Raw genomic sequence first — 24,124 nt, 5'->3', positions numbered from 1 at the left:
CACGGAATCATTATTTGTTCCGAGAGTAATGTCGGAGACACAAAAAAACAATTACATAAAGCTATGCTGTCCTTCGAGGCCTAAAATGTCAGTGATGAATGATCAATCATGAAAAGTTATGATGGTAACTTTTTTTCTTCTACCTATTCGCTGGTAGCCTAAGGGGCTATTCCAGCTATGCGTGTGTAGGTGAGCTCACGGGCTCAATCTGAGAGAATTTGCTAACACTAGCCCTAGCAAGAGCAGTGCTTCGCTGAATCGCTTTGGATGGCTCTCCTGTAAAGTTGTAAAAATGTCGCTTAAGTCAAATATCCTTTCACCTCTCGATATATTATTTCACTCAAAAAGTTGTCACGGCTTAGCACAGCTAAATGACAACAGATACCCATATCCGATATACTCTAAAGGCTGTATGTTCGCCGTGGCCCCATTTTTGTGTCCATTGTGGCCGTTTTGAAGAAATCATGTTATGAAATCTTACGCATACACATTTTCGTGTGCAAATTCTGTTCTAAGTTTGCGTGGAAATTTCTAGATTTTAGGACACTGTTTGCTAGCTCACAATCTGCCCAAAACCAATAATGAAGGTAATTGTTATTTTTTTGTGGTATAATTTATTACAATATGCTATGAACACATATGCATATATTTAGTAGCAAGTTTTGGTACATGCCTATCGGTGTGCTTAGTGCGAGTTTTTTAACGTCCTCGTTAGCGCAAAAGTTAACTCAAATTTGTATGCAGTTGGAACAGCGCCCCTAGCGGCAAACGTAGGCAAACGTTCCAAATCCATACAAATTTGAGTTAACTTTTACGCTATCGAGAACGTTAAAAAACTCGCACTAGGGATGCTGAACCGACGAAAAGACGCATCACTCAAACGCGAATACACCGGCCATTTAAATACTATTATTCTATTTCTTATATTTTAGATTGAGCATAATGTGTATGGTACAAATTGTAATTCAACGGCGGATCCAGGGGGGGTCATGGGGGTCATGACCCCCCCCTGAGCTGGTTCCAGGACTTAGGTGGACCACTAATTGAACATACAGATTTTATGTAATACTTTATATACCTTCAATATTTAATTAATTTAATATAATAATAGGTTGGGGAAAAAGTTAAAGTATGTAGGTACCATTTTGTTCGATAACTTTTTGCCATCTTGTAGGTAGGGACATGATCCCATTGCTATAGAAATTTTGGGGGCTTCTGATCAAAATACCGCGACAATTGGTTTTGGCAGTCCTCTCGTGATGTTAACCTGACACTACCTAAAGAATTCTGAAGAGACCGAAACAGGTGGAAATCTGAAGGTGAAAAGTCAGGACTATACGGCGGATGCATTAACACCTCCCAGCCAAGCTCTCTTAATTTTTGCTGAGTGGCTAAAGATGTGTGAGGTCTAGCGTTATCATGATGAAAAACCACACCCCTTCTGTTGATTAATTCCAGCCGCTTTCTCTCAACTTCTTGCTTTAATCTCATTAGTTGTTAGCAGTAGAGTTCAGAATCGATGGTCCTGCCTGGTGATAACAGCTCATAATGAATAACGCCCTTCCAATCCCACCACACACACAGCATCACCTTGTTGCGAGTTAACCCGGGTTTCGCCACAGTCTGTGAAGCCTGACCGGCCTTTGATCACAACCTTTTTCGCACGTTCTTGTCGTACATGATCCACTTTTCATCACCAGTTATCAGCTTCTTCAATAATAGTTCGGTTTCATTACGTCGTAATAAAGAATCACAAATGAGTACACGGTTCATTAGGTTTCTTTCAGTGAGCTCGTGAGGTACCCAAATATCGAGCTTTTTTGTGTACCCAGTTTTTTCAAATGCGCCAGAACTGTTTTGTGGTCAATTCCCAGTTCTTCAGCTACGTTGTAACTACTTACTTATATGCCGACTTTGCTCCACTTTTAAAAAAATGGTATCCATTTTATCCGTAATAGGGCGACGAGAGCGACGTGCATCTTTGACATCAAAATTTCCGGATTGAAAAAGCTTAAACCAAATTTGTGCTACTCTCACAAACACTGCACTAGGTCCATAAACATCGAAAGTTTTTTTCGCGACTTGCGTTGCATTTTTACCTTTTTTGTAGTAAAATTTTAAAATGTATCGAATTTCTTCATTAGATTCACTCATCTTGACAGGACGAAAAATAAATAAAAATAACACATTTTCCTAATTTGAATTTGGAATTATCTTCTTTAAAATTTAAACTTTTAATGATACCAAAACCAGCCATACACAAATAGTATAGCCAAAGAGATTTTATTACAAGTTCATACATACTATAATGCGAAAAGACTTTTTCCCCAACCTATTATAATAACTTTGTAGCAAGTGGTAAATGGCAAGAGAAGACGTAAAAGAAAAATTGATTTTGTTATTTAAATATATGTATTTTGTCTGTTTCTATTTTGTATGTTGGAAACCCTTGTCGTACCCCCCTTCGACGCCCGTCTCATACCCTCTAGCTGTTATGACAAATCATTCACCACGGTTATCTATACTAATCTATACTCTATACTAATATTATAAAGAGGAAAGATTTGTTTGTTTGTTTGTTTCGAATAGGCTCCGAAACTACTGGACCGATTTGAAAAATTATTTTTCCATTAGAAGCCAACATTGTCCCTGATGAACATAGGCTACTTATTTAATTTTTTTTATTTTATTTTTTTGGTTTCATGTGTGTTTTAATGTTTCCGAAGCGAAGCGAGGGCGGGTCGCTAGTGTAATATAAATAGGCTGCCTCATTCCGTGCGTGATTCGACGTCGCCCAAAACACGTCATTACGGATCCTCCCGATCCATTAACGGTGCTTTTAGGTACCACAAGCACCGGTCACGGTCCTTGTCGAGCCCGTCGCTTGCGATGAAGGGCTCGACGGGCGAATTAACCCATAGACACAGCCCACTGAGTTTCTCGCCGGATCTTCACAGTGGGTCGCGTTTCCGATCCGGTGGCAGATTCTGCGAAGCACTTCTGTAGCTAGGGCCAGTGTTAGCATCACTCCGGCTTGAGCCCCGTGAGCTCACCCACTAGCCAAGGTTACGCTGAAATAGCCTCTCAAGGCTATCATCAGTTTAGGTAGGAAAAAAAAAAGTGCGTGATAATGCTTCTCTGGATGTCTTCAAGAGAAGATGGCAATATATACGTGTATATATACAAGTTATTATTTGTTAAGTTTTTCAAGTGTACAATAAAGAATAAATATTTTTAAGTATAGTACTTACGTACATTAATAAAATACCTACTTTTTACTTGTATCTATTGTTATCAAAATTAAATTATAAGTTCTTGACTTGACCGCGACCATGTGACCCCCTCCTGGCGCCAAAGCTGGATCCGCCCTTGTTGTAATTGATGTTCCATAGATAGTCACAGGACCAGCCAATTGAAGTAACATTTAAACATAGATACAATCGGTCCAAGTAGGAAATAAACTTGGACGAATCAATCACCTTTAAGCTCGCATTGCAGGCGACGGCCAGACAGACGGCTGCGAACGGGGGCGAGGTCAGGCATCCTGCCTATTGATTCTAGTCTGTTTTCAACAATTTGCTATCAATGTAGCGAATCAAGAGGCCATGTGAAACGAAAAACTAATTGTTATACTCCTAAATTTAACTTTAAATATACACAGTATAATTTACAGTAATGTCATGGACCAGGCGGAAATCATTATGCGCACATCCGCTTTTATACAACAATCTTCTGTAATTTATTATCCATCGGTTTGTCAATTTATTTTACTATATTTATTTTTGTCAAATTACAATTAAAAAAAATCGATAATGAAATTAATACCGATCGATTCGATTCAAATTTCGAAGCGACGACGTGATTCCTAGCAATATTCAAATTTCGCCATTGATGTATATTTTTGTTTTTCTTTGTTTACAGCGGGCGCACAATGATGGGAGATAGATACCCATGATTGTTAGAGCCTTTAAAATCAAATGCTGGCATATTCGACATTATTTCTATTTTATCGTTGTATATTAACTGTATAAATTAATTATTGTTTTGTTTTTTCGTAAAATAAGGTATAGAAAATCAGCATTACTTATTAACAAGTGTGTTCCGAAAATTTCAGTCACAATAGGTGGCAAAGCAATATACTGAGAAATCCTCAATAAATACAGTTCCTGCCGTAATCACTCGTGCTGAACTATTATCCAATGATTAGCGATTTTTTCGCGCAAAATACAGAGGTTTCGAGGCCTAAATTACAGAAAACATCATTCACTCAATCAGAATCGGCATAGTCTCTTACAATAATGTACACACATGAGACAGTGTTGAAACTGTATTTTAGCGATTATACAAATGAATGCTCGTCTGCCAAAGTATTCCAGCATTGTTTCAAGGAACTTGACCACAATCGGGTGTAAATCTTAATATTGCAGCAGCAGAATATAAACAGTTATTAGATACCAAATTTTACTTTAAAAAAAATTAACTCACATATTATTTTAATTTTAACCTAATTAATATTAATTTTAGTATACTGCACCTTTTTGCAAAGATGTGAATAGCATAATGAATAATTCATTTTTTAAAATATTCCTTGACCTTTGTAAGCACTAAAATAGAACATGATAAATTATTTACATCTTCTGAAATGCCAATTGCATTTTTAATTACTCTTCTAGACTCTTAAAACTTATGTTTAAGGTAATGCAAATTGTTATAAGAAATTACCAACAGATAAGTACTGTCTTTCCCTATATGAAAATAATAATATTTGTTCCTTACATAACTATTTGTTCTATGTTAATTAAATGGGTACCAAGGTTTGGTATAGGTATAAGGGCAGGTACCTACACCTAACTATTCCTATCATAAAGCAACCATACATTGAGTGGGAGCTTAAAGCAATAAGATTGAGGAGTCCCACTCTTACAGTATGCTTAACAATTACGCTTCTTACGCTGCTACTATTACAATTGATTCTTCAATTATCTCTGATGATACACTGCATCATTCATGTTATAAGGTCCTTAAGGAATATCAGTAATCACTTCATATTAAGCAGTCCATCTGCTCACCTTAGTGATGAAAACAAATGCTAATATTTTAAATTTGAAAGTGTGTTTGTTTGTTCTTCTTTAACATTGAAACAATGCAATGGATTGATATGACTTTTTTTAAATGATAGTATTAGGTCAGGGATGTGACATTGGCTACTTTCTACACCAAAAAGACATTTCATTCCCACAGGAAACCGCACAGATGCTCTTCTCTGATCACGCGGACGTAGTCGCAAATAATAGGTAGCTAGCTAGTTTAGCTAGTTACTGATAGATATGGGTAATTCAATATTAAGTGGATAAACTGCTTGTTAAAAAAGTTTCTGGCCATTAGTATTTTGTGAAAATGTTGTATTAAATTTGAATTTTTAACAGTAGATTTTGGAAAACAAGTGTTATCGTTATTTTAATAATTTATTTACGTAACGCTACACATATATTCGATACTTATAAGAGTTTGAATTCAATTATGAAATAAGATTTGTTCATTAAAAAAATCATAGAATATTGCAAAAAGTCAATACATACATATTTTTATTATTTAGTATATAATTAATAGTAATAATAATAGCATATCAGAATGAAAAGCTTCTCAATAAAAATAACTTACAAAACTTGTTGCGCGTTTTTCATATCTTCCAAATGGAGATATCGATTGTCAAAAAATTCAGGTGCATTCTTCCTACAAGAATAATATTTTTCTATACATGACTTTGTTTTTTCAACTTCACCATAACAAGCGTTGTAAAACAACAAAATCTGTTTATCCGATAAATCTTTTGGCACATATTTGGATTTATCTAACTTTTCAGTCCAAGCTCTTAGTTCATCTATGCTGCTTTGAGAAAATATGTCCATCGACGCAGTGGACTGTTTATAATCAAATTCTAAATCTACGGGCATTTTTAATTTAACTTCGCGTTTATTTAGTTTCCAGTCTATTTTAACGACACTCCCGCTTTCGCACTATTATGACAACTAAAGAAAAACTGAATGTATTTGTCTTTTTTTTATTTAAAGGAATTTTACGACCTGGTAACTAAGACCTTTAAGTCAATATAGATTTGTCATTTCATTTTAATGCTGCCAGGAAATTGATAAACATTGAAAGTTTAATTTTCTACTATACTAAAATCATGACGGTCGATCATACTATTATATTGGATTTTATTGACACGCACTCACATTTTTTAAGGTTTATGTATTAAATTGTAGCCGAAGCTCTTTTTGTACGAAAATAAACCAAATTCGCATCAATCGCCTATAAAATGATTATGATAATACTTGTTATCAATATGACAAATGTATGTTACATCATAAATATTCTATCAAGTACTCAAGACCAGAAGCTAAATTATCATTATTAACCTGTTAAAATTGACTGAACACTAAATAAACGGGAAGTTGCCCCGTAGATGTAGAATTTGATTATAAACAGTCCACTGCGTTGATGGACATATTTTCTCAAAGCAGCATAGATGAACTAAGATCTTGGACTGAAAAGTTAGATAGATCCAAATTATTTGCCAAAAGATTTATCGGATGAACAGATTTTATCTATTACGATTTTTCTCACGGTGAAACGACTTATACAAAAACTGAAGATTTTTATAATTTTGATATCCTGTACGCAATACGATGGCTGGCAAAAATTATCCTCATCACACAAAACATATACTAAAAGTTCATTACTTTTCCATTGCAAAATACATTTACACTCTAGAAAATCATAATATATCGAAGAAATAAAACTTCACACTTTAATACATTGGAATTTTTATTAACAACAAACAATATTCCATTCCTTTATTTACAAATGAGCTTTTACTAACGCCAATAGTTAATTACTACAAAATGAGAAAACCGAGCAACATCAACCGTGGTCACGAGCAGAACAGCGTGTACGAATTGTGAATTTGCAAGAAAAAAAAAATGTTTTTAGTAAACATTGAGAATTGGGAACATATTCTGGAAAACATAGGTATTCCATGTGGAATACATAGAAGGCCGCAAATTACGAAGTAAAAAATTACATTTTTACATATTTAATGTAGGTACTTAGTAATTTGCGGGTTTCCAGTTTCGCTTATAAAGTTTTTTTACATATTTAATGCAGGTACTTCGTAATTTGCGGCTAGCCAGTTTCGCTTTGATAAACTGTAGCGTATAAACTCACTTCGAAAATGAATTTAGTTAAATTTTAATTTTTCAAAGCATCATTGTTTATCAAGGATAACATTGGTTAACTTCAACTTGGCTACCACTGAGTTTGACTATTGAAAGACAATAACGAGCTTCAAATCGCTAGCGTTGCCAGCTTCTAGTTATATCCATAACCAAGTTAAGACTTAACAAGAGTTTAAGTCAAGACTTAAATTGTAATTGCTTCTGATGTATGTTATTCAAGATAAGTTCTTTAAAGTTATCTCACAATTCAGACTTATGAGGCCTGAAGATAAAAAAAACTAAACGAATCCTCATATCGGCGATTTTCACAATAAGTAGATCCGACCTTTTGCTACTGGTATTGAGATAGTTTCAGCGATGCACACGCCTTATAGCGCATACATTCACAAGTGCCTAAAATACTCTTATAGATTCGAATCTACCCACCGTCCTAAGCTCTAGTTACATTCACTTTTAGACAAATAGGTCTCATTTTAGATTTTGTTCACCGGCACGTGAATGAATCTCACTTGTTTAATACAGGTGTAGTAGATATTCTTCTGTCAATGTCATACAATATGTGTCAAAGATAAGCGATATACATACTCCCATTGAAGTATACACAGTAAGCAGGCGTTTTGGAATGTGGGTTTGGCTAAATCAGAAACTGCTCCGTAGACTATCGAGGTCTAGATTTAGAAAATTACGGAATCAGATTTTTATCGTAACAAGTACAATATGCGGATGGAGAATAGCGATAAACGAAAATCGATGACGGGTTCAATATTGTTTCAAATTATGCATAAAGAGTTTTTAGGTTATGTATCAAAGGTTGTAACTCTTTCTACAGAAATTCGTCGCGGCTACTAATTTAGTCAAACAACACACAATCTTGAAAACAATGACCGATGCGTTTGGTATTCATAGTACTCTGTCTAAAATGGAATTTTCCTAATTTACTAACAAAAACACATCACCGTTCTATACCTCGAAATGTCGCCCGAGACTTATAGAATTTTTACATATTTATTATTGCCATTACACGTTAGATAACTTTCACTAAAAAGAAAAATTTACGATGCAGTTTTACAAATACACACCTCTTCTCCGTGCCAATAACAATGACAAGCTAAATTTTTTTGCACCCTAGAACAGGGATGTGTATTAAATGATTAATAAAACAACAACAAAAAAAAACTATGACTAATATAACGCTACCGCCACTCTTGTGGATTGATAATTTAACTAAAAGTGTTACCAGAAAAAAAATTTATCTATTCCTTCACAATTTTATTTAACTACTACAGACACACACACTTAAATTAATCTACGGGACTTGTGTATATTTTTGTTAGTTAAGCTTTCGCGTTAAGACAGTTACGCTGGACGCACGTTACTGATGTTGTGTTCACGGGTGCTCACATTCAAAAACATGCTGAATTGTGACTAATTATTATTTCAGTTGCGAGTTTTTTTAAGGTTCTCCGATAGCGTAAAAGTTAACTCAAATTTGTACGGAGTTGGAACGTTTACCTAAATTTGCAGCCGGGGGCGCTGTTCCAACTGCATACTGATTTAACTTTTACGCTATCGAGAACGTTAAAAACTCGCACTAAGCACATACACACATGAATCCCCGTCGTCATTAATTTTCCTAAGTACTCGTTACAACACAGTCGCATGCACCACAGCGGGGGACCGACGCGAAAAATAAGAATACGTTAAATTTTGTGGTCACGGATGCTAAAAACATACATTCCTGAATCAACAATTACAAAACTAATTAGTTTCTTAGGCGATTTATAGTATTTATTAGCCCTTTAAGACACCCCATGAGTCATGAGTTCTAAGGTCTCACTTGTAACAAGTCAATAACATTTATAAATAACTATTTAAAATTATTTTGATGTTAATTTAGCATTGATTTTATATTATTTTTTTATAAAGTTTTATATAAGGTCCTTTTTTTCAAAAATCTTTTTTAGCAATTTCTGCAAAATATGCGTAAATAAAGCTCAGCACTAAAAGGGTTAAAAATGAACAAATTTGTGCGTACCCTGTCTAGTTCTCGAGCATCCCGTAGACATGAGACGCAAATATTCAATAAAAGACACAACACTCTCACACGTTATCAGATCAATCTTCTACTACGAAATTAGGAACGTCCGTTTGTTTCCGGATTAATAAAATTTTACATAAAAATATATATATATCTCTCTCTACTTTATCGTTAAATTCAATATTCGTCTCTATCGTACGTGACATTATAGGAAGGGACGATTTTATTTCAGTTTGAACTAAGTCATCCAAGAAAATGTCACATTTAAATGAGAGACGACCCATCAAAATATGTTTAAAAAGAACGCTCTTTAAAAATCGACCAATCACGTGGCGCCATTACAATACAAAGGCTCGTGATTGGGTCGTTAAGAAAATATTCAGCATAGATTTTAAATAACGTCCTACAATAGTAGGCACTCATTTAATTCTTTATGACATTTTAATAAGACGTATAAAAATATACCGGTACAAATACATTAATATCAGAAAATGGTCAGTTTTCGAATACTGCATGTAATTTTTGGAGATATTTGAAACTCTGTTTAATGGTTTTATATTCATTAGCATCTGCTACTGTCTCAGCAAACATAAATTGAGCCGATTAACAAAAAATAATTCACAATCTGTTCCCGAATAACGAAGCCATGTTACACAGAGAAGCGCGCAATTTTGTATAGTGACGTCAAAGTTACGAATGTCGGAAAGGGAATATAATAGAGCACCGCCACTCATAGCCAAAACTTTAATAAATTAAACCAGTACCCGTATTAATTTCGAATATGGTATTCTTACACAGGCAAGAGTAACGCCATCTATCGCAGAATAGTCGAACTACTGTCAGATAGCGGAAAAACACAATACTCGACTTTTATGGAATATTCTCGACGATTCTAGGGATTTCGCCTCGACTATAAAAGCGTTGCAGAGATGTCACGCAGTCCGATAGTAATCGAAACTACTCGAAGCGAAACAAGTTTTACGAGTTTTAAAGTGTTTTAAGTGTTCTAAGTGCTAGTACAGTGTTAATTTATACTTCGATGGAATTTTATTTATCCCGAACGCCAGCGCGTAACAGTATTTTAAATTGTATTATATATTATAATTATTATTTGTATTCGATTGTATCTTTAGAACGTCTCGATTAGACAACACGAACAAGAAAGTCTTAGCAGTGTCCAGAGGTGCTAGTACTAAAAACTATATTTACCAATGTAGAGTTTTAAATATTTCCAAACAACATCAGTATTGATAACCAGACACGAAGTTAGTAAGATAAATGCTACGATTAAATAACTGAATTCTCGTTTACTCTGTAGACAAACTCCAAGACTACAACCTGCAACTTTCAACCTTCAGAACGTCACACGTGCTGAATGATAGTGAAAGAAGAAAAGTAGAAAGAATTGTCAGAGAACAGGATCTCCAAACATTACTACTATTTATAGAAAAATATTTCTACTAAATCTCAGAAATTAGGTTGGCAGCACTATTTATGTTGCCAAGACTAATATTATTTTTCTAGTCGGTTTTTTGTTACCAACATTTTGAATAACCTTTTTTTTTCTTATATGTAATTTCTTTTTAAAATACAAGATACAAGTTTTCTGGCTTTTCTTCTCGGCTGTCAATTTAACACGAACGAAATTCATCTACGGAGTAACACGACTGAATTCATACGTATATAAAATGCTTAGTGGGTTGCCGGAACTTACAAAAAAAAAAATCATACAAAACTATATTTGTATATATTCGTTGGTATAACATATATGTAGGTAAATAAGTTAAGTACTATTGTCTAAAATGCGATTCGGTTTTAAAAATCATGCGTTCGGTTCTAAAGTGTCTTGTGAATTAATTTCAAGTAACATTAAGACACTTAGAAAAAAGTTTGAGCGACCACTGAATGTTTAAACTTCGGGTTTGGAGTTTACTGCAGTAAGTTTTGTGGAGGCAAGTGTAACGTAACTGCAATTAATTGTGACTTACACATATTTTAGGATTTAACTGTAATCCGAACTCGTAGTAAATACGAGCGAATGGTTTTTAAAACAATGTATATAAAAATAGCTTTGTGCTGTTCTCACGATATTTGTTTAAAGTCTTATATAATACGCGGATATTTTAAAATTATAAATCAAAGTATGTACTCGTTTTGAATTATTGTGGAAAATGACAAATAAGTACATAATTTTTAAAAGAGAAACGTAGTCTCCTGTATGTTTTGTAATTACTCCGCATTAATTCATACAGTGTATTCAAAATTTTCTACGGTAAAATTGTATAACTATATATTTTTTAGAAAAACAAAAACACCAAATACTCATCCAACTCCAATATCAAATGTTAAATAGGTTTTTTTTTTATTGCCCTTGTAGGCAGACGAGCAAACGGTCCACTTGATGGTGAGTGGTTACCGTCGCCCATGGACTTCAGTAATGCCAGGAGCAGAGCCAAACCGCTGCCTACCGCAAATATATATAATAATAATAATGCTTAGTTTAATGAGAACAAACTAAATATTCCATTCAATATTCAAGTTGGACAGTGAAACCCGTTTTAAGTTACATTTGAAAGGCCTCTAGACATCCGCCGTTATGGCACCAAAGTTCAACTGTCGTAGGGCAGGTAGTCGCATCTGAAGAGCCCCTTGGCGACTTCGGCCAGCGCGGTCCCGTTCCCGGGGACGGTACAGTTGAAGCGTCCGGCGGCCGGCAGCGAGGAGTAGGCGATGTCGCAGCCCAGGGTCACGTTGGCGGAGAGCGCGGTCGCGGTGGCGTTGTACAGCGCGGTCGGCGCGTCCCCGACCGGGAATATCACCGAGCCCCAAGTCAGGTACGAGCCCCACACTATTAACGTCGTTATAATCTTAGGTCCGATCCCGCCGACGGCCTGGAATTATATTCATGCTCGTTTTCAAATCAGATTTAATAAAAAAAAATGATATACATAATATGTTTGATTTTGGGTCACTTCTGTAGATGTTGTTACCGATTGTGACTTCAATAATAAAGAACTAATACACAGTAATGAAAGACAAAGTTTATTCTGTAAGATGGTACATGTGTTTTTACATAAAGACCGGCGCCGGGCAACTGGTGCAGCGTAATGCGCAAGCGCTTACGTGTCCCTACATTTGATTTCTAGTTTGTTCTCAAATGTTATGAAAATGGCCTTTATTGATCCCTACGAAACATTAAATAGTGAGATGTTTTTACATGTTGCATTTCATTCATAGTTTTATTCTTTACCGATGCGAACCTTTTCCAGTTATTAATTGATTTAATTGCTGTATCAATGTAGTGACCCTAAACTAGGTTAATGTTTCTTGAAGTAATTAATTAAACAAAAATACTTGTCGTTTGTTGTCGACAGCCAGCAATGTAAAACGAACAGTACGATGTACAGTACAGTACAGTACAGAACACGAGACGATGACCCTTGCGTCGGTAGGACTTTTTGGCGGGAACGCGAGGAGTGAAGTTGTGTGATTTATTTTATTTTGTCTATTTAGTGTTTCTTCGGGTTTAAATGTGTAATAACGGTGGTTTATTAACTGTTTAATATCTGTGAAAGAGCACAAATGTGGGAAAACGAAACAAAGTCGCTGGACGTAGCTTCTCGGGTTCCTCTAAAAGGTCCACTGAAAAAACTCAGTAAATGACAACCATTTAACTGAGATATTTCATCCCATTTCATTTCATCCCAGTTGATTAATGTTTCAAATTAATCATCTTCATTTCATTTCACTCCATAATATCATTTTTCATAAAAATATGGGTATAAATTAAAATAAGACATGACTTAAAGGTCTCAGTTACCATGTCATAAAATCCCTTAAAAAACAAAATTGCGTCGCAAGATTTTACATTCCACTGCGTATTGTTTACAGTACTGAAATATATTGTTTTACAATAATTTTGAAATCGCTTGGATGCTCACCATTCTGGCGGTGGGGATGTGTGCGACCCCGGCCACGATGGCGTTGGGCGGCGTGCCCACGGGCATGTGGAAGGCCATGGAGCACGCCAGCGTGGCCGGGACCATCAGGTAGCGCGGGTCTATCTTCAGAACGCGAGCCTGGAGGAACAGCATACTATTAATATTCTAGTACAACGTAATCACCTCTGCCTTAATATACTCTGAAGTATGTTTTTATTGTCCAGATAAGCTCACAGCCCATCTGGTGCTAAGGTAGCCGTTAGAGACGTGATGTCAAGTCTCTGTGTAAAATACAGCGACAGTCCCGCACGCCAGCCAACCCACGTTGCTGCTACGCATGACGCACTCATCACATCACACATCAATAAACATTGTTGTTGATATAAAAAAACATTTGATGTTTCTGTTCTGTCTAGTCCATTAGGTAGCGTATTCAATAAAGATGTAACTATACTTGAGACCTTAGAACTTATTCTCAAAGTGAGTGGCGGGCGCATTTACGTTGTGGATGTCTATGGGCTCCAGTAACCAACCACCTAACACCAGGTGGGCTGGGAGCTCACCCATGCAATAAATAAAATAAAATAAAAATACAAAAAAGTATGATTTCTTTATGGAACAAGCCAAACAATGTTACTTAAGGGTGGTCCGAAGGACTTTCCAACGTCAGCGGGCGGGCGCGCTAATTGAGACACATATTCAAAAGGTCATATGTTATAAACTCTAGTAGATATCGAGACGGAGATAAGACCCACCATGTTGGCCAGCACGGGCAGGGTGAGGTTGGCGATGGCCACGTTGGAGGTGAACTCGGTGATGAACTGGATGACGAGCACCACGACGAGCAGCACGAGCCAGTGCGGCTGCCCGGCGAGCCCCTGCAGCGAGCTGCCGATCATGGAGGACAGGCCCGTCGCCTTGCTGCCCTCCGCCAGCGCGAACCCTCCGCCTGGAACCATCCACTTATTTAAATTCACAGCACTATATTTTGATCGCGATAAACGTCTGCAATTTTTAATTCTGACTCTTTATTATGTATATAAAATCTATAAACAGTTCTAATCGTACTTATTGATATAATCTTATATATATATATATATATATATATATATATATATATATATATAAATGAATTGCTGTTCGTTAGTCTCGCTAAAACTCGAGAACGGCTGGACCGATTTGGCTAATTTTGGTCTTGAATTATTTGTGGAAGTCCAGAGAAGGTTTAAAAGGTAGATAAATATGAAAATGCTCGGAATTAAATAAAAATAACAATTTTGTTTTTCCTTTGATGTGTCCCCCGTCGGACGGATTCCTTTTGTTTGTTTTATTTTATACAAAAGTTTAGGTATTTTATTTATCGATTGAGAAGTCTGCCGGGTCAACAAGTACAGATTAATATATAAATTAATAATAGTTTGGTACATCTTTTATAATACTACACATACAACAATAACAGTAATTAATCCACAAGTCAGTAATGCTCACCCAACAAGAACAGTAGTCCCCAGGGAATCTTCTCCTTGAGGATGTTCCACGTGACGATGCTGGGCGACGGCTTGGCGGCCGCCAGCTCCTCGTCTGCAAGCACACGGCGGGTCAGGTGTGTTTGTGAGCGACAGATCAATCATAACTCTTAGTGTTTATTGTCTTTCAGTTGATATTACTTTAATAGTCGGTTATCTGCCAGAGATCACCGTTAGCAATTTCTTAACCCTTTGACTGCCATGTAGGTCACTGGTGCCCTACGCGGCGCACTCAAGTAATTACGTCTATTTTTCTCGCCGATCTTCTTACTAAGGCGTCAGAATATCTAGTAGACTCTGAGAAAGACGAACCTGAACATTTTTTTTTTTTTTTTTTTTATTGCTTAGATGGGTAGACGAGCTCACAGCCCACCTGGTGTTAAGTGGTTACTGGAGCCCATAGACATCTACAACGTAAATGTGCCACCCACCTTGAGATATAAGTTCTAAGGTCTCACTATAGTTACAACGGCTGCCCCACCCTTCAAGTCGAAACGCATTACTGCTTCACGGCAGAAATAGGCAGGGCGGTGGTACCTACCCGTGTGGACTCACAAGAGGTCCTATCACCAGTAAAAAGATACTGAGAATGAGTCTATTTCTAAGAGACCTAAAAGACTAAAACGGACATTAATAAACAAAATAATACAAAGTTAGGCAGTCCGGGCGCTTAGTAACTGTAAATCGACATAATTACTTGAGTGCGCCGCGTAGGGCACCGGTGACCTACATGCCAGTCAAAGGGTTAGTTTTGAAATTTATTTTAACACTAATCATACCAACACTTACTGGGACCTATTTCTACCACAGCGGGTAGATAACAGTACCTATACCACAAGTATTACTCAAAATAAGCAAAACAAAATAACAAAAAAAGTATGATAACTGTTGATTAATTGGTTAGAAAATGTCGTGAAATCAAGTGTGCAAAAGCAATAAGAAGATACGTGCATTTTTAATACAAAAGTTTAAAATGGGTCATTTGACCCGTTATGGTATGATAAGTGTTAATTTAATTTTGTAATTAAATGTGTTGGCAACGAACGATCCACTCACAAGAAGCGTTAGATGAGAAGAACTTGAGGAAGTCCGTGGACATGGGCAGTATGATCATCAGGATCACTATGAACATTGACGTCACGCCGTCTTTCACTTTCCTGAAATTATAAATAAATAAATAAATATTTACTAACAATCACGCCACATTAACTGGTCCCGTGGTAAGTTCGTAAAGAACTTATGTTACAGGTACCAGATAACGGAAATAAATGTAAGATTTTTATTATACACATATATTTAATATACATCCATAACCCTGGAAAAAACATTTTATATTTATCATACAAATATCCTCCCTTAGCGGGAATCGAACCCGCGACCCCCTTATGTAGTGACCATGTTACTTACCACTACACCAGACGAATTATATAAGGATCATGAGTTGGAAAAGGTAGGGTTGTCACAAATTTTATTAAAACAATGCAAGAAATTAATATAGTAAAGGAACGATATCTTTAACACACAAATACAAAGACATTGTGCAGAGAAAAATTCAAATTGAGTTTAAAGTGAACAAAATAACCCATAATTAATAAATTTTCAAACCGCCAAAACTGAATTCTGAATACAACAACCCTTGATACGTTTGCCGACAATTAATTTACTGATTCAAATAGAAAGTAATTGTTTGTAATAAAATAATTACCAAGCACTATCGGAGTGCGTGTAGTACTTACATGGCGGTGAGGACGTCAGCCCAGCCCGGCATGAAGCCTGGCTTCCTCAAGATGTACAGGAGCACCGCAAAGATGAACAGGAAACCTGAAGCCTGAACGTCACCATGGGTTAAGTACTCCTCCTCTTCAAATGAACGTTATGGAATCTTACATCTACTTAATAATAATAATTCCTCTTTGGAATCTGTTCAAGAACTCCTTCCAAATTTATTTATTTTTGTTTAGATGGGTGGACAATCTCAGGGCGTACCTGGTGTTAAGTGGTTACCGGAGCCCATAGACATCTACAAAGTAAATGCCGCTAACCACCTTGTGACATGAGTTCCAAGGTTTCAGATGTCACAGTATTTGTTTCTTAGTGAGAGGAGCAGATACGGACGTGGATAATAATAAAATATGTATAAGTGCGTGATAGTAAAAACTCACTTTTTCATGGAAAGTGATGGGTCCTAGACTCCTGTACGTCTCCTTGATGACCTTCATGGTGTTCGTGGAGCCGGAGCTGGCGAGGTTCACTGCCTTGGCGGCTTCGCTGTTAGGTCTGCAGGCAGTTATTGTTACCATTAATACATCATGCTCCAGCTCGCGCTGGATGTTCCCACGTGACCCTTCCTTCTTCAAACGAGGCTTGAGACGAGTCCTTAGTAGCAGACAGGAGACAAGAGACTCGGCCATACCCGCACTGCTCCCTACTGAGGACTACTACGCTCTAGTCTAGCTCTATACAATATGCTGGTACTCTGTTGCAGAAGCCTCATGTCCGGCTTATGGTTAATGACAACAGACTTGGATTGTAATCAAATCTATTTTTACAATTTAATGTCAAGTTTACTATTTCCATTTTATTAGTTTACAGCTTTTGTGGTCGCGATGGAACAACTCGTGGACCATAAAATTTGTGCTAGTTATGTCTCTGAGTCGCAAAGACTGGACTTCAATTAGGTCTGTATACCTGAACATTCCCATGAAGGTGATCTGTAAGGACATCCACACGAGGAACTGCATCAGCAACATGGGCGGAGTGCTGTACGCCATGAACCAGAAGAAGTTCACCGAACTCGAGTACTCAGGAAACTCACTGTAATAATAACAGCAATCATCTGTGTTACAACATATTTACTACCTCACTAAGTATGTTTAGCAAAATACAGTTACATAATGAAAAAGAAAATGCACACAAAAATCAGTTTATTTATTGGCAAACCAATAGAACTTAGGAGTAACACTACAATATTTTGTCTTAGTGTAAAAAACATATGAATTTCCAATATAGATTTTGGTAATAGATTTTGTTAAATTGCCAACTATTTTTTTGTAAGTAATTAGAAATCTGTTACTATGTGTACAAGATGTACTACGACCGTTTCCGGTAGCGTCGGGTAATGAGTTATCCCTACAAACAAACATCACTGTACTATATTTAGTAGTAATGTTATCTACAGTGATCTCTATTTAGACGATACTGAGGCTTGCAGCGGCACCATGAAGACACGTAAGTCTCAGCCTCGAGCGCCAAGGGCCCGGGGTCCGCAACCTGCTTGCCGTCTCTATGCCAACTCACATGTGGACTTTTTAAACTTCTATACAAAATAAATAAATGCGGTGACGTATTATAATATTTTCTTATAAGTACGTCACTGATTGCAAAACTTATGGTATTCGATAAATCATGCAATAATAAAATATTTGTCTCTAAGCTTCCGAGTATATGTCAACGATTTTCTGCGGACTCAATGGCGTGCAATCAATAGTGGACTTTTTGGCGGGAACGCGAGAAGTGAAGTTGTGTGGTTTGTTTTATTTTGTCTATTCAGTGTTTCTTCAGGTTTAAATGTGTAATAAGGGTGGTTTATTAACGGTTCACATCTGTGAAAGTGCACAAATGTGGGAAAATGAAACAAAGCCACTGGATGATACTTCTCGGGATCCTCCAAAAAGTCCACTGAAAAAATCTCAGTATATGACCACCATTTTACTGAGATGTTATTTCATCCCATATCATCTCATCTCATTTCATTTCATTTCACTCCATATTATCATTTTTCATAAAAATAAGAATAGAAATTAAAATAAGACATGACCTAAAGGTCTTAGTTACCAAGTCATAAAATCCCTTAAAAAAGCAATCAAAAGTCTGGCAACATTTTCGACGTCATGTTGTCTATGTGATGCTATAACCGTTAAGCCTCTAGACGGGGCCAGGCTCCGTTTGTGAAATTTCTGTTTTGTATTACCAGAGTTAAAATCAACTGTATATTTACTTACGAATCAAAAATTCCTTTGAACGCAGAATTCGTGGCTGTCCCGACCAGAGTGCCGCAGCCGCCAAGGGTCGAGGCATAGGCAATGCTTAGGTAGTAGCATATAGTTATGTTACTTGGCATTGGTGCTCTGTGGGCATCAAAAAAGAAAATTGTTTCGGATAATTTTGTAATTTTACTATATTCATTCATTCATTCATCATCAGCCTATAGCTGTCCACTGCTGGACGTAGGCGTCTCCAATTGTTCACCACTAAGCACTTATACTTAGTTATTTTACTATATAGGTTGGGCCAATCTTTATAGTATCTATGTGATTTTGTGATCCCACACAGGCGTGTATCACACAGAGAAATCAGAGAATCTGTTCTCGGGCCTCAATGTGAGTGAATCATCCAAGTCTATGAGATCTCATGACTACTTTACACTATGTGATGTGTTAGCTGAAGAGCTGATCTTTTTAGAGCAAAAAAAAATACGATAACAGTTAACTCTGTCACTTAACAGCAACATTAATGAACTTAATAATTTTCCACTTACTCATCATCAGTGTTCTTTACTGGTCCACTGGCCTTCGCTTCTTTACCATTTTCTGTGGGCTGATTCTTCTTATTTATGTACACGTCACCTAAACCTTGCTGCGGATAATATTAATGTTACATTAATATATCAAATTAAAGTTTTCTTTAGCATTTTCACTATATAGCTTATGATGTGTTGTAGCTGGGGGAATATGAAATCTCTTATGTATGATACACTTCCTCTGGAAGAAATTTGTCAGACTTTGTTTGTAAAGTTTAGCGGCGAAACTAGTCGCTAATACTCCTGGCATTGCTGACGTCCATGAGGACCAGTGACCACTCACAATTACAATAAAAAAGTCTCATTGCAAAACTCTAGTCTTACTCTAGTCCTCACTCTCATAAATTTAGTATGTGATCGGTTGCCGCAATCCCTATCTTCTAAATAAATTCTTGCAATGGCTTTTACATACCAGAAAATTTTATATTACTTTTCTTTTATTTAAATTTTTGTTTATATCATTAATTACTAAGTTTATTGTTTACCTGTTCCAAAACTTCGAGTATGGCATCTACGATTGGCACCATCATGGTTGTGGCGGCCGCATTAGATACCCACATAGATATGAACATAGTCACAAACGTCAACCCAAAGTTCAACCTGAAAAAATAAATTGACAAAATCAAAGATGGGAATTAGTTTTCTATTTTATTGCTTAGATGGGTGGACGAGCTCACAGCCCACCTGGTGTTAAGTGGTTACTGGAGCCCATAAACATTTACAACGTAAATGCGCCACTCACCTTGAGATATAAGTTCTAAGGTCTCAAGTACAGTTTACAGAATGTATTCGTTTTGAATTTGGTTCATTCCGTTCAACCCAAAATTTTGTTGTGGTTTTAAATCTACAATTTTAACCCTTTGACTGCCATGTAATTCACTATTGCCCTATGTGGTGCACTGAAGTAATTATGCCAATTTCTGTTTTTTCAGTGAGATAAAAGTACTATTCTCAAGGAATAGAAAAAACCTTTAGATGATGGTCTGACGTAACAACTCAGATGACAGACATTAATAAAATATTACATCTCTGGACTAAAGAAAACCACAAGGGCCTGAAAATTCTTGGAAGAATATCTAATAAAAATAATAAGGTACAGGTAGCAAAGGTAAACCTTGTACGTCATGCTTTTAATATCACCAGCTATTTCTATCTTGTTAGCATGTCATGGAAGCCTTAGATAACCACTAGTATATTATTGTTGTGAGCAATAAATCATGTCGCCTTTTCGCATTAAAAGTGTACAATTTCCAAAAATATTCGAAATTGAGTTAATATGCATAAACATTTGGTATCACCAGTATTTTTCTCATAAATACTGGCAAAAGAGGGTAGTATACTTTTATTTATTTTTTTAGTTCACTTATGTTTTGAATACTATTAACAAAATTAATATGGTACATAATTTTATCTTACTTTAAAAGACAGATAATGTAACTGGTAAAAAAAAATGTTTCAAATATTACACATTAAACCTTTAAAACACTCCGGTAAAATTACTCAGTTTTGAGATTATACAGTTTTAAGGCGAGAAGACGATATGAATATGACCAAACGATCATCGCTGTTTAGTAAAAAACAAGACTAAACAAAACTTTTACATACCTTCTATGTGAACAGCCTACGACTTGAACTGTCCATAGTGCAACCCTCTTTGGCAACTTGGAGTGCTGCACCCCAGCAGCAATCATCAAGCCTCCCATGAACATCATGTTGGTCTCCTTCATGTAGGCCGCGCAGGTCTTATCCGAATCCAAGATGCCCATAGTCGGGAACAGGACGATCGGCAACATTGAAGTTACCGGCAGGGGGAGGAGTTCGAGGACCCAAAACACTGCCATGATTAGGACCACGTACATACATCTGTAGGCCTGTAAATTGTGTTAATTGGCTGCAATATAAAAATTTATTGACTACAAAATGTGTCATTGAAAAGGGTTTTATTCACAAATCCAATGGGTTTGTCTTTATACATAGAGTATAATGACACTGGAATAATGCAAAGTGTCAAAAAAAAACATTTAACCAAGAATATTTTAAAGCAAAAGTATGCATTCATTATATTGTAAATAAAAATAATATTTGCATATTAATGCCACCGCAGCTATAGATTTGGTTTTGAAATGCAGTTGCTCATTATTGGTGCATTAATGCAATATTTGCTGCAGTGGGATTCATATGCAAGTACCACATAAATACATAAATAAGGTAGCCGCTTAATTTAATCAAATATTTTAATTTTCAATCTTAAATAAATCTATAATTTTTTAATAACTGCAGCAGTAGTTTCACATTGCATATACATTTTATGGTACTTTTTTTAAACTTACTGGTCCATTATTCAAGATCGGTATAGGCAGCAGTAGCAGTGGTGTTAGCACTACTATTATAGACTTCCAGTAAATAGATATAAATAAATTTATCCGTTGCCATAGCGATGCACTCGACCCACCCCCAGGGAAGTAGTATGTTTGTCCCCTGAAAAAAGTTTTGTACTTTATTACTGACTTTGAATTACTATATGTTCTGGAGCTTAATAGTGGAATGGCTGGTATCAAAAATTATTTTAATAGTCATAAAAGTGTGATAATTACTTGAATTGGTAATTTGACTTAAAGCGATCCCTTGGTACTCGTTTAAACATAAGTTTAATAAGCCGCAGATTATGGCAACTTTAAAATGTTTTCTAAACTTTTATTTTTTAATAATTAAACCTGATAAAATTTAACTAAAAATTAGTGCTTAAGCATTAGTTTGTTTCTAAAATAGCTTTAATGTCATTAGTGTAGTAGTTAAATAATAATTATACCTAATTTCATCATTAACATTTTGTCCATTCTCAACCACGGCGGTAGACATCGTAATTCGTTTCTCCAAGTAATGGACTTGATCGGGCTTCAAATTTTCTTCTGCACGCAGATTTGTTTACATTCTCAAAACATCTGAAACAAAATATCCAAATGTATAAAATAAGTTTTCGATAAATTTTAAAGTTTCCAATACAAATGAGCGAGACCTTGAATTCAAAACGACTCTAAAATCGCGGAATTTATGAAGTTGGGTACGTGACGCAAGCGTCGCGTCATGTTTAGCCAACATTCACGTAGTGAGACAGATTAGTAAGGTATTGAGCAGACTGTGCGAATTATTTTTTACTTATGTAGAATAATGTCGTGGATTTTTTTATCGTAATTAATGATTTTTGTGGTTTATTTGAATAATCACCTATCAATACCAACAACGGGAACCGTAGCCAAGTTTCTCCCTAACATGAAACAGTCTCTTGAGGGCTATGAATATGGTTTAAGTTTAAGGTATAAATTCACTTTTAACATACAGAAAATAATTCTTCCCTTCGATTACCAAAAAATGATTTAAAGATCTTGGCGTATTTTTAGGTATTTTATACATGTAATGAACTACACGTATCAATGTGTCACAATGTATTTTTGTGAAATTTCATACTGGTGCTTTTGAGAGCCTAAATGAATAAATACCTATTGTCTGTCTAAATAAATTCTATTGAAAATAGTCTATTGTCTGCTGCGAATCAATAATAAATTTCAATTTCTAGGGTTGGACTACTATGTGGCAGTCGTCGTGGCCTAATTGCAGTCGTCGTGGCCTAACGGATAAGACGTCCGGTGCATTCGTGTTGAAGCGATGCACCGGTGTTCGAATCCCGCAGGCGGGTACCAATTTTTCTAATGAAATACGTACTCAACAAATGTTCACGATTGACTTCCACGGTGAAGGACTAACATCGTGTAATAAAAATGAAACCCGCAAAATTATAATTTGCGTAATTACTGGTGGTAGGGGACCTCTTGTGAGTCCGCACGGGTGGATACCACCACCCTGCCTATTTCTGCCGTGAAGTAGTAATGCGTTTCGGTTTGAAGGGTGGGGCAGCCGTTGTATCTCAAGGTGGGTGGCGCATTTACGTTGTGGATGTCTATGGGCTCTAGTAACCACTTAACACCAGGTGGGCTGTGAGCTCGTCCACCCATATAAGCAAAAAACAAAAAAATACAAAAAAAAAAATACAGTTGAAACTTAGACCTCACATTTATCAAAGAGTGCATTCCAGCAGTGATTGATTTCCATACTTAGATAATTACTTAACACAAGGTGAGCCGTAAGCTCGTTCAGTCATCTTAGCAAAAAATGTGTTAAACATTAGTTATGAGTTAAAAATAATTCAATTACGACAAAAAATATTTTGTTCGCACTTTAATTCACACGTTTTTTTTTCTTATTGCTCCCTGATGCACGTATTCTGAACATTGAAGATACATAACCAAAAGACTTTTTGGCGGGAACGCGAGAACTGAAGTTGTGTCATTTGTTTTATTTTTTCTATTTAGTGTTTCTTCAGGTTTCAATGTGTAATAACGGTGGTTTATTAACTGTGAAAGTGCGCAAATGTGGGAAAATAAAACAAAGCCGCTGGATGTAACTTCTCGGGATCCTCCAAAAAGTCCACTGAAAAAATCTCAGTAAATGGCCACCATATTACTGAGATTATATTGCATACCATATCATCTCAACTCATTTTATTTCATTTCACTTCATTTCATGCCATGTTTCATATTAATCAACTTCATTTCATTTCACTTCATAATATTATCATTTTTCATAAAAATAAGAATTTAATTAAAATAAGACTTGACCTAAAGGTCTTAGATACCAGGTCATAAAATCCCTATTTATAATAACAATCAAAAGATAATGCAAATGACCTTATTTCAGAAATTATATAGAACAGACAAGGCTGTATGGGATTCGATCCTTTTGCCTTT

General features: G+C 36.1%; 2 protein-coding genes and 2 long non-coding RNA genes across 6 annotated transcripts in view; 1 reads left to right on the top strand and 3 right to left on the bottom strand.

Moving 5' to 3' along the window:
• Positions 1 to 6,076, bottom strand: part of LOC114243242 (alpha-tocopherol transfer protein-like) — a 37,650-nt gene extending 31,574 nt beyond the window's left edge. The window contains exon 1 of one of the 2 annotated variants that reach the window (XM_028174662.2): positions 5,662 to 6,076. In XM_028174662.2, the coding sequence (XP_028030463.2) occupies positions 5,662 to 5,954 (293 nt within the window). In that variant the 5' untranslated portion in view covers positions 5,955 to 6,076. The remainder of the gene's footprint in view (positions 1 to 5,661) is intronic. The other variant, XM_028174672.2, reaches the window with a different exon arrangement.
• LOC149501205 (uncharacterized) overlaps positions 1 to 24,124 on the bottom strand; it is a 69,687-nt gene that overhangs the window by 33,933 nt on the left and 11,630 nt on the right. The window lies entirely within an intron of this gene.
• The window catches only part of Indy (tricarboxylate transporter protein I'm not dead yet), a 63,610-nt gene continuing 46,296 nt past the window's right edge, over positions 6,811 to 24,124 (bottom strand). Inside the window, exons 1-15 of one of the 2 annotated variants that reach the window (XM_089733858.1) lie at positions 22,339 to 22,431; positions 22,132 to 22,264; positions 21,653 to 21,800; positions 20,928 to 21,193; positions 19,808 to 19,922; positions 19,281 to 19,378; positions 18,745 to 18,870; positions 17,432 to 17,557; positions 16,906 to 17,020; positions 16,480 to 16,571; positions 15,800 to 15,900; positions 14,706 to 14,798; positions 13,973 to 14,166; positions 13,218 to 13,355; positions 6,811 to 12,167 (exon numbers count right to left, since the gene is read on the bottom strand). In XM_089733858.1, the coding sequence (XP_089589984.1) occupies positions 11,886 to 12,167; positions 13,218 to 13,355; positions 13,973 to 14,166; positions 14,706 to 14,798; positions 15,800 to 15,900; positions 16,480 to 16,571; positions 16,906 to 17,020; positions 17,432 to 17,557; positions 18,745 to 18,870; positions 19,281 to 19,378; positions 19,808 to 19,922; positions 20,928 to 21,193; positions 21,653 to 21,800; positions 22,132 to 22,181 (1,944 nt within the window). In that variant the 5' untranslated portion in view covers positions 22,182 to 22,264; positions 22,339 to 22,431 and the 3' untranslated portion in view covers positions 6,811 to 11,885. Of the gene's footprint in view, positions 12,168 to 13,217; positions 13,356 to 13,972; positions 14,167 to 14,705; positions 14,799 to 15,799; positions 15,901 to 16,479; positions 16,572 to 16,905; positions 17,021 to 17,431; positions 17,558 to 18,744; positions 18,871 to 19,280; positions 19,379 to 19,807; positions 19,923 to 20,927; positions 21,194 to 21,652; positions 21,801 to 22,131; positions 22,265 to 22,338; positions 22,432 to 24,124 lie in introns of those variants that run through there. The other variant, XM_089733857.1, reaches the window with a different exon arrangement.
• Positions 18,933 to 21,601, top strand: LOC149501206 (uncharacterized). Its single transcript, XR_016324388.1, has 2 exons — positions 18,933 to 19,122; positions 20,255 to 21,601. It is a non-coding gene; the product is annotated as an uncharacterized LOC149501206 (long non-coding RNA).

This window comes from Bombyx mandarina, chromosome 16, assembly GCF_030267445.1.
Source record: "Bombyx mandarina strain Sakado chromosome 16, ASM3026744v2".
In the NCBI taxonomy this organism is placed as follows: domain Eukaryota; kingdom Metazoa; phylum Arthropoda; class Insecta; order Lepidoptera; family Bombycidae; genus Bombyx; species Bombyx mandarina.
The sequence above is the reverse complement of the archived record's forward strand: the minus strand, read 5'-3'. Positions and strand labels throughout refer to the sequence as shown.